General features: G+C 57.8%; 1 protein-coding gene and 1 long non-coding RNA gene across 3 annotated transcripts; one reads left to right on the forward strand and one right to left on the reverse strand.

The window, feature by feature from the left end:
* Positions 1-942: 942 nt before the first annotated feature.
* On the reverse strand, positions 943-4632 carry EDF1 (endothelial differentiation related factor 1). Of its 2 annotated transcripts, XM_026490234.4 has the most exons (5): positions 4447-4624; positions 2888-2939; positions 2380-2540; positions 1951-2044; positions 943-1364 (listed from the first exon to the last, which is right to left on the reverse strand). In XM_026490234.4, exons 1-5 carry the CDS (start codon positions 4522-4524, stop codon positions 1303-1305), a joined length of 447 nt encoding a protein of 148 aa, XP_026346019.1. In that variant the 5' UTR covers positions 4525-4624; the 3' UTR covers positions 943-1302. The 2 variants fall into 2 exon arrangements, with proteins under 2 accessions (XP_026346019.1, XP_057169838.1); XM_057313855.1 differs by having other exon boundaries at positions 943-2540; positions 4447-4632.
* Positions 4633-11047: 6415 nt separating this feature from the next.
* LOC113248647 (uncharacterized) lies at positions 11048-13542 on the forward strand. The gene is made up of 3 exons (XR_003313583.4): positions 11048-11153; positions 11507-11978; positions 13212-13542. It is a non-coding gene; the product is annotated as an uncharacterized LOC113248647 (long non-coding RNA).
* Positions 13543-13604: the final 62 nt, after the last annotated feature.

Raw genomic sequence — 13604 nt, forward strand, 5'->3', positions numbered from 1 at the left:
TGGGGGATCTCCAGCTCAAAGGATGTGCTTGGGGGGACCTCCCACGTCTCTGTGACTCAGGTGACAGGTAACAGGCAGGCCATACCAGACAGGACCAAGGGCTAGAGCCATCAGAGACGGACACACTGGGACCCCGATAAGCCCCTGCCCCGGAGGGTACCCCAACACTCAGGTGGCCCAGCCCACCCTGTGGGACGTGACCCAAGCCCCGTCCAGCCCCTGCGCCTTGCCGGGTGATTCTGCATCTGACTGAGGACAGGGAGGAACTCCCACAGGCACAGGTGACAGCCTGAGTAGCAAGTTTTTAACCAGGTGTAAGGTGGCGTAGAGCTGGTCTGGGGCGGGGGGATGCCCTGCTGTGTCCGCGGTTCTGAAGGTCCCATGTCCACCATCCCACGGTGAAGTGCAAGTGTTCCCCAGAATGACGGGTCTCAAAGCAGAAGTCACTCGGTGCCCTGGGGATGCCACTGAGCAGGTCACTGGCAGGCTAAGCTGAGGTTCCTGCCTTCCTGACCTCACGGGCTCTGGGAATGAAGGCGATGTGTCCCTGAGCTGTCAAAGCTCTGGCGCACTCACACACCTTCCCCGCCTAATAAGATGGAGCACAGTCTTTCTAACCCAGGGAGGGTCCCTCTGGGCATGGCCGTCCTGGGGAACGCATCCACACCCACGCAGCCAGGTGCTCCCCTCCTGCCTGCAGGAAGTGCCCCCACCTTGCCGTCCCGGCCTACTAGGGACTCCCAAGCCAGGGGAGGGCACAAGTCTGGTGCCAAGAGGCCAATGCCCATGAACTGTGCCAGCAGACAGTGACGAGGAAGCCGCACTGCAGAGTGACCGTCACGGTCCCTCAGGCACCCACCCAACCCCGTGGCATGTGAAAACCAGAGGCGCGCTAGGGGCGTGGCAGACCGCGCTGGACAGCAACGACTCTCCACCAGCAGGAAGGGCAACAACCGTTTATTGGCTTCTCTAAAAGCCGGACTGGAGACGGCATCTTCTCTTCCGATCAGGCCGCCCCACCCCACAGCCCCGCCAGCATGAGGCGGTCCCACTCACAGCTCCCCGGGGAGCCACCCCAAGACCGGGCAGACACCGGGGATAGGAAGGAAAAAAAATCAGGAGAAGCAATACTTTCCAAGGTTTTGTTTGTTTGACAGCAGGTATGGGTAGAGGGGGTTCCTGGGCAGGGCTCACGCCCTGCGTTCCGCTCGGCCACGTGAAGAGACCCACGCTGGCGCTGGTGGTCAAGGAGAACCAGCCAGACGAGATCAGCCGGAACGCACTGATTTCGAGGCTTTGTGTTCATTTCGCCCTTGGCCCCTTCTCAATCGGCTTCCCGATATCCTTCCCCCGGAGCTTGAGGCCTGAAAGAGCCATTGGCCCACTCACCGCCACAGTGGCCACTCTGGGACCCAAGAAGCAGCAGAGTGCCACGGTGCCCCCACCCACCAGCCCCAAGGTGGCAGCAGTGCCCACACTACCCTTTGAGCACCAGCCCCCTTCCTCCACAGGGAGGAGTGGCAGGGAGAGCAGGGAGGCTGAGGACCGCCCCCCCCAGTCCTGGCTGGGCTCACCCCACTGTCTGTGCACCTGCTAACCTTCCAGGGTAGAGGGCAGCTGTCCCCTCCCAGAACTAGGGCTCCAGTGCTCTGGGAGCTCCACGTGCTGGGTGCCACACTGACACCAGGGGAGGACACCAATGCCTGAACAGGAGGGCCACGGAGCCCTCTGTCCATGGGCTTGGAGGGCGCAGGCCACCAACCAAGCGGGGTTAGAGGACATGTGAGAGCCAGGGTGGGGGAGCGGACGACACTCAGACAATGCACTCAGGAGTTTCTTAAGGGTCTGGAGAATTCCGCAGCCTCGGGGGCCTTCCTGTGCTCGGTAGCTGCCCTGCACCCAGTCAGGGAGCAGCAGCGGAGACCCCATAAAGAACCAGAGGACACTCACCAATAGCTCTCTCAATTTTGCCCAGAACCTGGTTATTAGGAATGGCCCGTCCACTCTCGTAGTCTGCGATGACCTGCGGCTTTTCATTGATTTTCTAAAGAGATGTATTTTGTGCACGACAGTTCAATAAGAAGAGACCCCCAAACTAGCACACAGCCAAGGGAGTCACCAACAAGCAGCACATGCTGGGACAACACGTGGGCCAAGGGCCTTACTACGTAGCAGCCCTCGGAGGCTCTGGGGTCTATGCATGAAGGAGGCCACGCTGCACTCAAGAGGAAGTGACGGCTGGCCTGATACGGCTTCCCCAGAGAATGCCAGGGTCAAGGGCACCCAGAAGCCTCCCCAAGCTGAGCGGCAGCGCCTTCTGAACACGGACCTCCCACCTGCCCGACCGCAGCCTGGGAGGAAGGGACCCGCCATGCTCACCGTCGCCAAGTCCTTCTGAGTCAGCCCCTTGCTCTGCCGGCCCTGCTGGATCACCTTGCCCACCTCCAGGGTCACGCGGTCATGGTGCAGCTCCTCAGTCTCCCGGTCCAGCTTGGCCGTGTTCTTGGTGATCGAATGCTGCTTGTTCTGGCCAGCGGCCCCTGGACCGGGACGAGGCAAGAGCACAGCACAGGGTTTGCCACGAACCCAAAAGAAAGCCATTTCAGAACGGGAACCAGGCCCAACAGGCACCCTGTGCCAGGGTGACCTGGGAACCCAGGCATCCAAAACACAGGGAACCCCAAAGGCTTAAGAACAGGGGGTACCGAATCTTCTGGTCAGTTCCCTCCTGACTACACGCAGCAGGGATGTTCCCCTAAGATCCCAGCCTGGCTCCAGCTGCTGGCAGCCGTCCCGACACCCCCGGGGACACAGCGGGTGTGCCGACGCCTGTGGCAGCCAGAACCTGACAGCGCACTCCTGTTTCATGTGAAGCACAACTACTTACATTTCTTGGAAGTCTCCACGTCCTCTCCTCGTCTCTGAGCTGCTAAGATGGCCTAGAAAACACGGACACAGTTTTTGGTCAAAATCAGATCTGGCAGAGTCTGCAGACACCAGTATAGACTGCTGTCAGCCGGTCAGGACGCAGCGAATGTCCAGGGCCTCTGCAGCCCAGGCAGCCTGGCCCGGAGCTCATGCCCGGAAGCTCTGTCCAAGACTGACGAGCAAGGCCGGGTTTAAAACCCAAGCTCAGTAACAAAACCCTCTGCCATCAAATACCCAGGCAGGTGTCCAAGAGGCGCTACTAAGGAAAACCCAGCCCGCTTCTGTGCTGCTGAGAAACCCAGGCTGACGACAGATCTACTCGTGCACAAACAGGAAGGAATGCCCAGCTCCGCCTGCGTCAGCCTTCCTGGGCGAATCTGACTGCTAACACAAGAGGGGGTGCATCGCAGAGAGCCATGCCCCACGCCCCCAACATCACCAACAACACCGATTCCCTGTGACCTCCACCTGCCAACGTTAGTGAGATGTATCTCTTGATAATTCTAACGCCTCAGAGAAGTGACTGGGGCTGAGCTACGGGTGCTGTGTGCAGAGACGCTTTCTACATGTGTTCACATGACTCCTAGCTTGTGCCTGTTAAGTTTCCTTGAGGGGGAAAAAAAGGACAGTGAATTTGGTTCTGACCCCGCAAGTGAGCAGCTGAGGGCAGGTCAGTGAATGCCAATCGCTGGGGCTGCAGCTAGTCCTGGCCCAGACCCGGCAGGCAGGTGCAGGCCCAAGGCCGCCTGAGTGTGGAAACTTAGCAGGGATCGTCACTAACCCGCCCCTCCACACTTACATTGGACTCACAAGTTAATTTTGGATAGATTAACCAAGCTAGAAACCTTCTGCCCCTCTCAGGGCATGTCACCTACACTCCAACGACCCAGAAGCAGAATCCACCTGTGCCCTGGGTCTCTAGGCCACCTCGGCACAGGGACTGCCTCCACCCCCTATCTGCACCCCAGGCCCTGCTGAGGTCCTCCCCCTCAACCCCCCCTGGGCCCCTGCTCACCCCATTCCCACTGTCACTGGCCACAAGTCCACCCTGTCCCCATTCAGAGCCTCTAGGACCTGGGGCCTTACCTGAGCCTCCCGACCAGGCCTGTATCCCTGGCCCCAAACACTGCTGGACCCTTCCACACCCATCCCGGCCCAGCCGGTCCACGGCCCCACCACTTTACTCCCCCGGCCTCCCATCACCCCGACCGGTCCTCCCATATCCTGCGCCGACCCCTCCTTCTCCCTGGCCCCTGGCCCTTTCCCCCATCCTACCTCTGCCGCACACTGTCTCCACCCGGCCATTTTCTTTGCCCTGGTCTCCTGTCTCCCACCCCTGGCGCCATGCCCTCACCCAGGCCCCTGGCTGGTCCCCCGGCCCCGGCCCCCCCCCAGCCCCAGCTCCAGTCCCCACCTCGGACCCCGACCCCGCCCCGCCCCCAGTCCCCGTTCGCATCCCCCGCCCCGCCCCGCGTCCCCCGGCCGCCCCTGAGTCCCGAGGCCCGCACGGCGCCGCACCTGCTTGGACTTGGCCTGGGCGGCCGTGGGGCCCTTCTTGCGCAGCACCGTCACCGTGTCCCAGTCGCTCTCGGCCATGGCGGGCAGGCAGGTCCGACGGTCCGTCCGGCGGCTCCGCGGCAGCTGCTCGAGACCCGGCGACGCGACGTCCCCTCGTCGCTCGGCCGCTTCCGGCGCCGGCCGCCGGCCCGCCCCCGCCTCCCCATTGGCCGGCAGCCCGGGAGGGCGGGCACTTCCCGCGGCTCCGGGCCAATCCGCGCCCGGCTCGTCCCGGCGAACGGCGAGCGGCGCGCGACGTGGGGCGAGAGACGTCGGGGCCTTGCGCGGCTCGGGCGCCGAGGGGGCCCCGCGGGGAGCCGGCGGGGGAGCGGGGAGTGCGGCGCTGGAGCAGGGGCCCTCGGTGGAGGGGCGGTGGGGAGGGGCGTGGGGGGGCGCAGCGGCGACAAGGGGAGCGCCAGCAGGGGGGAAGGAGACGGGGAACCCCAGGAGGAGGGGTGCGGTGGGAGGGGCTGCGTGCTTGGGGAAGGGCGCCGGGGACGGGACCCCCGGAGCCCCGGGCCCCGTGCTGGCTGGCGGAACCGCGCCGTTGGCCGCGGGGTCGGTGCGGCGCCTTCCCGGTCACGTGCGGAAGGCGCTGCGGGGGAGCTTTTCTGGACTCGGACTGTTTCTGTTTGCTGCCCTGCACGCGACCTGAAGTTCCGTGTCTCCGCAGTCGTGGTCACGTGCTGCAAAGATGTTGGGGGCGAGGGTGGGTGCGGTTCGGTGGGGCCTCCAGCATTCGCAGTTTGGGGAAGGGCTCTTTAAGAAAAAAAATGTAAAATGGTAAGAATAAGGTTGGTTACAACAGCTAATGTCGTAGTTTGTATAGTGTTAAATATGTGTGCTTTATCGTACAATGCGGTAATAGTCTACGGTTTATGGTAATATAGAAAGAAAAGTCAGTGCATCTTTAAAAACTGACAAACGCTACAAGCATCACAACATTTGGGAAAAATCAACATTTGTGTGAATTAACGCGCGCGTCTCCTTGATGCTGCTGCTGGCGTGTTTGCCCGTATTCTCCTTGAGTGCCACATCATGACTTTGCAGAATTGTTTTACGAAGAAACAGAACGACTGTTCAGACATTTCCCTAGGGCGTTTGATAGACTCCGGATCTGACTGTTGGTACTGGTGTTGGTTTGGGTCACACTCGGGGCTTTGCAGAGATGCTCCAGCAGGTTTGTGCAGCGCAAACACAGGCACTCTGATCAGTGCAATCCCCATCCAAAAAGGAAAAAGGTATATGGTATATTAAGTTGCATATGCTGCGTTATGAAACCGTTTATCAGAGGACACAACTTTTACTTTATCCAGCTGTTGGGGAGAACCAAGTCCTCCGCTCCCAATTTGCAGACTCCTTTCTGGTGGATACCACAAGTGTTGTTTCTTCACTTCCACATGCTTACGCTGTGCGGCTGGGTAATTGGCAGCCATAGAAGACCCACCCACCCTAGGAAAGGCAGCAAGACTGAGCATCATTTAAAAATCCCATAAACCCCAGCTAAGTGCATCCTAACTCAAGGTTGCCTTACTGGGGTCCCAAAAGCTCTTGTGGTCACTCCAGTGGGCGCCACAAAGAGGGGTGAAGGTACAGCCCACCTGGAAAGAGGCAGCAGTCTCAACCAATTGTGGTTAAAATAAGGCCACGAATCTCACCGACATTTGGCCGTGTGAACCCACTGCTGGCATCTCGGCAAGAGACGTTGCATCAGCTCCGTGGTGTTGCAACTGGTCTGGTTGGCTCAGACCCAGAGAACGGTTGTCTAGACCTCTGTGTCCTCTGTCCGGGCAGGTGTCTGCCATCTAGCCTTGGTCAGGAGTCCAGGCCTGAGGCTGCAAAGACCTGGTAGCCTCTGTCCTTGTGGTACTCTTTCCGGCCAGGACGCGGGTGACACAGGCGTCTGCGCCTCCCCCAACACCTGCACTCACCCGTGCACACCCTGTCCTGGCTGCGGTTGCTTCCCATTTCCTCAGCGTCCAGGGGCAGGTAGCATGGGGCAAGTGTGGAGCCGCAGCAGGTGTCACAGAGGAGCAGCTCTCGGAGGCCTGGTACGCCATCCGTACTCCCTCCAGAGGCGCCACGCCGTCGTCACTGTAGTGATTCCGCGTCGTGTAAGGTACTGTCACCATCACCCAGTTACCTTCGTACCTGGAGAAGAAAAAACAATTCTAAAGCCTTCCGAAAGACACAAACCCGGCGATTTCTGTGTTTCTAAAATAAAGGTTAAATATTGTAACCCTAATGAAAAACTAGCCTTAAATGTTACCAACTAAAAACTGTCTGGTAAAATCTAATAAACGTGAGTCTCGTACCTCGCGAAGGAGGGACTGTTCGCGGTTACGGCAGCAGACAGGTGTTTCCGCGATTCCACCTCCCGGCAGTCCAGCCTTTGTGGGAGCCCTTCCCCTCTAAAACATTTATTTTACTGTGGTAAAATACACTTAACGTAAAATTACTGTCTTCACCATTTTTGAGCATTAAGTTGTTTTAGATACACTTGTGCTGTCACGAAACCGTCCCCATCTGCCATTGCCGTGACTTGATGTTGTAGAATGGAAACTCTGTCCCCTTCACTAACTTCCCACCCTGGCCGCTGCCAAGCCCTTGGCAACCACCATTCTACCTTCTGCAATTTCAGCTCGTCTAGGGACCTCCAGTGAGTGGAATCCTGTGGTATCTGCCCTGTTGTGACCGGCTCTCAGCAGTGTCTTGAGGCTCATAGGTCTTACAGCAGGTGTCAGACCCTCCTTCCTTTTATGGGTGAATATGATTCCATTGCATGGACATTCCGAGTTCTGTTCATCCGTCCAGCCACACGCGGGCTGCTTCCCCCATGAGCTCTTACGAATAGGGGTAGAATTTCATGATGTGGCTTTCTCACCCCTATCATCTGCCCAGCACTTTGGGACCTCTAAGTTTAGAAAACAGCGCCCTTCAGTTTGGGGATATTTTCTTGTGCTATTTCTTGGATAACGTCTTCCCCTCTCGTCGGCTTCCACTTCCAGGAACCCCCCGTCGTTAAGATGTTAGAGTCCGTCACTGAGACTCTAATGTTCTTGTTTCTATTTTTAAATTCCTTTTCAGGGGGGCCTGGGCGGCTCAGTCACTGAAGTGTCTGCCTTCTGCTTAGGTCATGATCCCAGGGTCCTGAGATTGAGCCCGAATCAGGCTCCCTGCTCAGTGGGGAGTCTGCTTCTCCCTCTACCCCTGCCCCCCGCCCTGCTCTTGCACTCCCTCTCTCTCTCAAATAAATAAATAAAATCTTAAAAAAAAAAAAAAAAGATGGGTGCCTGGATGGCTCAGGTCATGATCCCAGTGTCCTGGGATAAAGTCCCGCATCAGTCTCCCTGCTCAGCAGAGAGCCTGCTTCTCCCTCTGCCCCTCCCCCCTGCTTGTGCGCGCGCACGCTCTCTCTCTCTCAAATAAAATATTTTAAAAATATAAAAATAGGCATAAAAAAAGAGAAAGTGAGAGAGACCGCATCAGTGCAGTGACAGTGATTGAGTTACCTTCCAGATGCTGAGATGTCTAAAAGCCATGAGGATTGGCTTTGGTCACACACAGATATGGACCGAACCACAATTTCTAGAATGCAGTGGAAGTGGAATTTTTAGGACTCCCTACCAAATGTATCCTGCTTAAATTTGTCCCTAATCTGTGGCTCAGAGTAAAAGGAAATTACCAAAATTAAGGTTAATAAAGAGTTCTTTGACCAACAATGAGCAAAAATAGATGGGCAAATACGACAGGGCTGTGTACTCAAATGACAAGGAGAAATAGATTGATCGCGACAAAATCATTGTCACGTTTGCAGACATTGAGCCTTAAAAACAGAGACTGGGCTATCATTTCGTTCATTACTGTGAAAACCTTATATGTTGGTATAAGTATTCCCTTGTTTTTTTAAAAAAATACAACAAAGTAAAGAAAGTTTAATCCATCATTTTTTCCTTTTTTGTATTTTTTACTGAATGTATTTCCTTTCTTTTTTCTTTTTTTTAAACCGGCACAATTGTGCACGTGAAGTTCAGACAAAGAACATTTATACCGCCTTGCTTTCTGGCCACTGTAGTCCCTGAATATGCCTTGTGCTGTGGAGGAGGGGGACTTGGAAGGACCCGTCCATCTAGCCGTCAGTGAGGACTGGAAAGGCCCGTGTGTGGCGGAAGGCAGGGCTGTCACCCTGGGAGGGAGCACGGACAACTGGACTGGGCACTGGGGAGCAACTCCCTTCAGCCCCCATCAGCTTCAGAAGTAGGACCACTGAGGGTCACCTGGGTGGCTCAGTTGTTAAGCGTCAGCCTTCGGCTCGGGGCATGATCCCAGAGTCCTGGGATCCAGCCCCTCATCGGGCTCCCTGCTCCGCTGGGAGCCTCCTTCTCCCTCTCCCACTCCCCCTGCTTGTGTTCCCTCTCTCCCTGGCTGTCTCTCTCTCTGTCAAATAAATAAATAAAATCTTAAAAAAAAAAGAAAAAAGAAGTAGGACCACCGAGATCAAGCCGGGGACAGGGCATCAGCGGATGGTCCCTGGGAGAGAAGGTAGGCCAGCGGGCTGGAGGGGGTGAGGGCTGATGGGTGTGGCCTGGAGTCTGGGGAAGCAAGGAGGGACGGTGGACAGGTGGTAGGACCAGGGTTGGAGGTCCCAGCTGGGCTGAAGAATGGTGGGGTCCTGGACCAGGGTTAAAGCCAACCAGGTGGGAGGCCCACAGCAGAGGGCAGCAGTGGTGGGCCCAGCAGAGCCTGCCGTGGCAGGGTGGAGGAGAGACCCTTGGAGAGCCACTTGGAGCCTCCCAGACACGGGGCTGTGGACCTTGGCCAGGCGATCAGCTTGGCGGGTCCGAGTGTGAGCAAAGCCACCGCACGGTTTGCGGGTTTGAGAGCAAAGTCCCTGCAGAGAGCAGGTGCGCGGCGCCTTCGGGGCCCGGCCAGCAGTTCCGGCTGAGGCCAGCAGATGGCGAGCGCGGACTGGTTGCTGCGCCTGTGTGGGAGGGGGTGAGGAGGGCGTGGAGGGCAACCAGGGCTGCGTGGAGGGCAACCAGGGCTACGAGGGCGGCCAGGAGAAGGGCAGTGGGGTCTGGCTCCAAAGGCGGCCCTTGGGACCTGAGCTCTCTGCCCAGCCGTTAGTTACCCGATCATGCCTTCATCTATCCAACAAGAACAAGCAGGAACTGAACCCCGAATGAGGCCAAAAGGACCACTGACACCTGGAGACTCACATCTGGGGGAGGAGAAACTCACAAACTGATTGTAGTCACATGGGGTGAGGGGAAGGGGAACCCTCTTAACACAAGGCCACCAGGAGAGAGACTCCTCTTTATCTGGAAACCTTAAGACCTGCAGAGGGCCCAGGCAGGTGCCAAGTACCTGGGAGAGGCAGGGAGCTTGTCCAGGTGAGGGCCTGGCTGGTGCAAAGGCCCCGGGGCCAGGCCTGCCTGGTGAGCAGAGGCTAGGAATGGCCAGGGCAGCCTGGGCATTTTTTTTTAAGCTAATCTCTACGCCCAACATGGGTCTCAAACTCACAACCCCAAGATCAAGAAGCCAGCCAGGTACCCCCAGCCTGGGCGTGTTAAATTCTGTGCATGAGGCCGTCACCTGGGCCTTTGGCTCTGGGGTATGGTATGGCATTTGTGTTCTGAGGTTGGCTGAAGGGAGGTGGGTGTTGAATAGAGCAGCAAATCTGTGTTTGCTTCTGGGTGAGGGAGTCTGGGGTGATCTTTGCTTTCTTCTTGTACTTTTCTGTGTTTTCCAGAGTTTGGGAAGTGAGCTTCTGTTGCTTAAAACACAAATGTTTTTCAAGCAGTGGTATCATCAGGTGGGGTGGCGTATAGTGAACATGTCCCTTCCTCTTCCCTCCTCACCGATTTTGTTACTTTCTGTGCATCTCCCCAAGTCTACAGAGAGTACAAAGGGGCACAGAGACAGTCATCCTGCCAACAGAGGACGCTGCATCCTGCACGTGTTGGTCACCACCAAGCCTTCTTCTCCACCAGAGGAGCTCAGCATGGCTCACACCGCTGGGGGCCAGCTCCGTGCTGGCCCTTCAAGACGGGGGTCCTGGCTTCCTCCTGCCTGCAGTTCGGGGACGCCCCCAGGACGAGCCTGTCCCAGCATTGGCTGCTGACAAGTCAGCCACAGGGCCTCACCACCCTGTTTCTTCTTTTTGAGGGGGTTGCCCTGCGGGAGGGGCCGCCGTGGCTGTGCACTTTGTGGGGGCGGGGGGAGCCCCTCCTGGCTGGCCTTCTGGAAAGGCGTCGTCAGATGACTGCACAGTGAGAGCGAAACCAGCTTCCTTCCAAAGCTGCCGCCCCGGGCTCATCTTCACACGTCTGGGAAATGAGCCGAGGAGAAGGCCCGGCTGTTAGGGCGGGAGCCAGGGTGTGTGGGGTGAGGGAGTCCATCCTTGCAGGGCTGGTTCTGCCAAGCAGGGGTCCCTCCTCTGGGGACAGAACTGGGCACATGAGGGCCATCCTGTGTCCGGGGTCCTTCGGGGGGGGGGGGCGGGGAGGGTCAGTCTTCCTGCCTCGGGCTCCATGTGACAGCTGCTGTCTGTTCTCGCAAAGGCCTGAGTGAGGAAAGGACATGAGATGAGGGCCTCTGAGGGGTGCGACCGTGCCCCGTTGGGAGAGGAAGCACAGCTGGCGTTCAGAAGCGTCTCTGGGGCACAGGTGATGCCATGGGAAGGGGAAACGGAAGGGGTGGGGTGGGCTGCCTACCCTTGAGAGCCATCGGGCCATCAGGCAGAGTGGGTGTAGGAGTCCACAGGCCCAGTGGGCAGCTGGTGGGCCCTCCTGGGTCCGCAGCAGCAGGACCCCAATGTGCAGCCAGACCCATGCCTCTCTCTGGGGGGCGCTGAGGCCCGGGACAGCAGCCCTCTGCTGCCTCCAAGACCCCAGCCTTCGGCGAGCAGTGGAAGCATGATGTGGGCCCTCCCGGGTCTGACTGGGGCTGCCCCAGCCCCCCCCCCCCAAGCCCTCCCACTGTGGCTGCCTTGGGTGGAGTTTTGCTTTCTTTTTGGCAGGAAGGAACCTGAGTGGGAATCCCCTGAGCTGCCTGACAACCAGAGTGAGTCACCCCTTTCCAGCCAGCCAGGACTGAGGTGTCACCCGGTCTGAGCTGGCCAGTGGGGGTGGGTCGGCCACTTCCCAGTCTGGGCTAGGCCGGGTCCTCCTCTCTCATTCTCAACTCTGCATGCCTCTAAGACCTGTCATCAGAATCAAATTTTTAAAAAATTTGAGTGTGAAGATCCTTGGAAACGGCAAAGGCAAAAAGCATTTTCCTGCTGAAACCACTGACACGTACTTGGAGATTGGCCCAGCCCTACAGGCACAGGTCTACAAGTGGCTGCCTGCCCAGGAGGTGGGAACTTTGCCACGGAAATCTCTTCTGGACTCAGGGCCAGGCCGAGGGGGCCAGAGCCAGTGAAGCGCTTCCACACGGTCCCCCATCCTGGAGGAGTGGGGTCTGACACTCTCTGGGGGCCACCACTGCAGGTAGGTGGACGGCTTCCTGATTTCACCCTGAAGGAAGGGGGTGGGGGGGGACACTGCTGCAGGTGAACCTCCTCTTTATAACAAGAACCATTTCCTGCTGAGCTGCTGGTGGGGTCCCAGGACAGCCTTGGCCTCCCAGATGCTGGGAGGAGCTCACTTAGTTATGGGATTTGAATGAAACCTCGCTGAACCTGTAGGTTGGATTGGGGAGTTGCTTGTGGCAAACTCAGCCTCAAAGTTCATGGAACCTAGCCGCTGCCTGAGTTCTATTAGAGACAAGGCAACCTTGCAGCTGAACCCAAGGATGTGGCACTTTGGAAAGGGGAGCTCAGACCCCAGACCAAGTGACGTTTACGCACTTCTGGACCAAGCATGGAGCGCTTAAATCACATCGCTTCAAAGCCTGCCTCTTTTTCGGGTTATTTTTGTTTTAAATAATTTATTTATTTATTTATTTATTTGACAGAGAGCTAGAGAGAGCACAAGCAGGGGGAGTGGTAGGCAGAGAGAGGGAGAAGCAGATCCCCATGGAGCAGAGAGGCAGGCAGGGCTCGATGCAGGGCTCGATCCCAGGACCCTGGGATCAGGGCCCAAGCCGAAGGCAGACGCTCAAACACTGAACCACACAGGCGCCCCTGTTCTCCGGTTTATTCCATCCCCCCAGCCGTTCCCATTGCTCAGATGATCCCCTCAGAGCGGGGGTGCTGATTGCGCTGTGTGACTTGGGGTAAGGAATGTTACCTCTCTGAGCCTTCATTTCTTTTTCTGCAAAACGCAGTGAGCGGTTGCCACCTCTGAACACAGGTATGCGATGAGACAAGTGTCAGATGTGTAGCAGAAAGAGTGTTCAGTGAGAGGCAGTCTCCTTTGGCCGATCAAGAAACAGGCTGGCCTCAGGTCACCCTCGCAGAGACAGAGATGGGGTCAGTGCTCAGCCCTCTTTCTCTACCAAGACCGCTGCCTTGTTTCTAGATGTTGGCGCGTGCCACATTTTCACGTGTCTGGAGGACCTGGGTTGTGCGATTTTGGCTTTGTTTGGCGGAAAAATTCACACAACAAAAAAATGCATCATTTAAACCATGTTAGAAGGGACAATTCAGTGGCATTTGTACATCCTTAATGTCGGGCAACGATGGCCACCATCTAGTTCTAGAACATTTCACGACCCCGACAGGAGACCCGCTATCCTTCCGGCTCTTTAGGTGAGCAGGGTCTTTTTGTATTTTTTCTCAGGATTGTAACCCAAACTAGGGCCTGCTCTGAGCCAGGCTCCGGGGAGGAAAAGGCGCTGTCGCGGTGCCGATGGGCCAGGCTCTCGGGAGGTGAGGCGCACAGAAGGGGTTCCCCGCAGGAGGCCCGCCACCCGCCGCACGAGGACCCCAGAAGGCCGCGCCGCACCGGCGCCCACTGCTGCCAGCGAGCAGAGGCTCAGCTTAAGTACCCACGTCGCGGCGGCTCCGACCAATCGGCGCCCGCTGCGGCCTTCGGCGCGCCCCTGATAGGGTCTGGCGTCAGTCCGTCAACGGGGCGGGCCGAGGCGGAGGGCGGGGGAGAGATCTGGCCAATCGGCGCCCGCTGCGGCTCGCTGGGCGCTCCCGGTAGGCCCCCGCGCCAGTCAGTCAGGCG

The sequence above is a fragment of the Ursus arctos genome, unplaced genomic scaffold (assembly GCF_023065955.2).
Source record: "Ursus arctos isolate Adak ecotype North America unplaced genomic scaffold, UrsArc2.0 scaffold_18, whole genome shotgun sequence".
In the NCBI taxonomy this organism is placed as follows: Eukaryota; Metazoa; Chordata; class Mammalia; order Carnivora; family Ursidae; genus Ursus; species Ursus arctos.

Coding starts and splice junctions, on each gene's coding strand:
- EDF1 (XM_057313855.1), bottom strand. CDS start 4,524: ATGGCCGAGAGCGACTGGGACACGGTGACGGTGCTGCGCAAGAAGGGC. Junction 2,940..4,446: donor CCCAGGCCAAGTCCAAGCAG/GTGCGGCGCCGT, acceptor CGTGTTTTCTAG/GCCATCTTAGCAGCTCAGAG. Junction 2,541..2,887: donor CGTGGAGACTTCCAAGAAAT/GTAAGTAGTTGT, acceptor GTCCCGGTCCAG/GGGCCGCTGGCCAGAACAAG.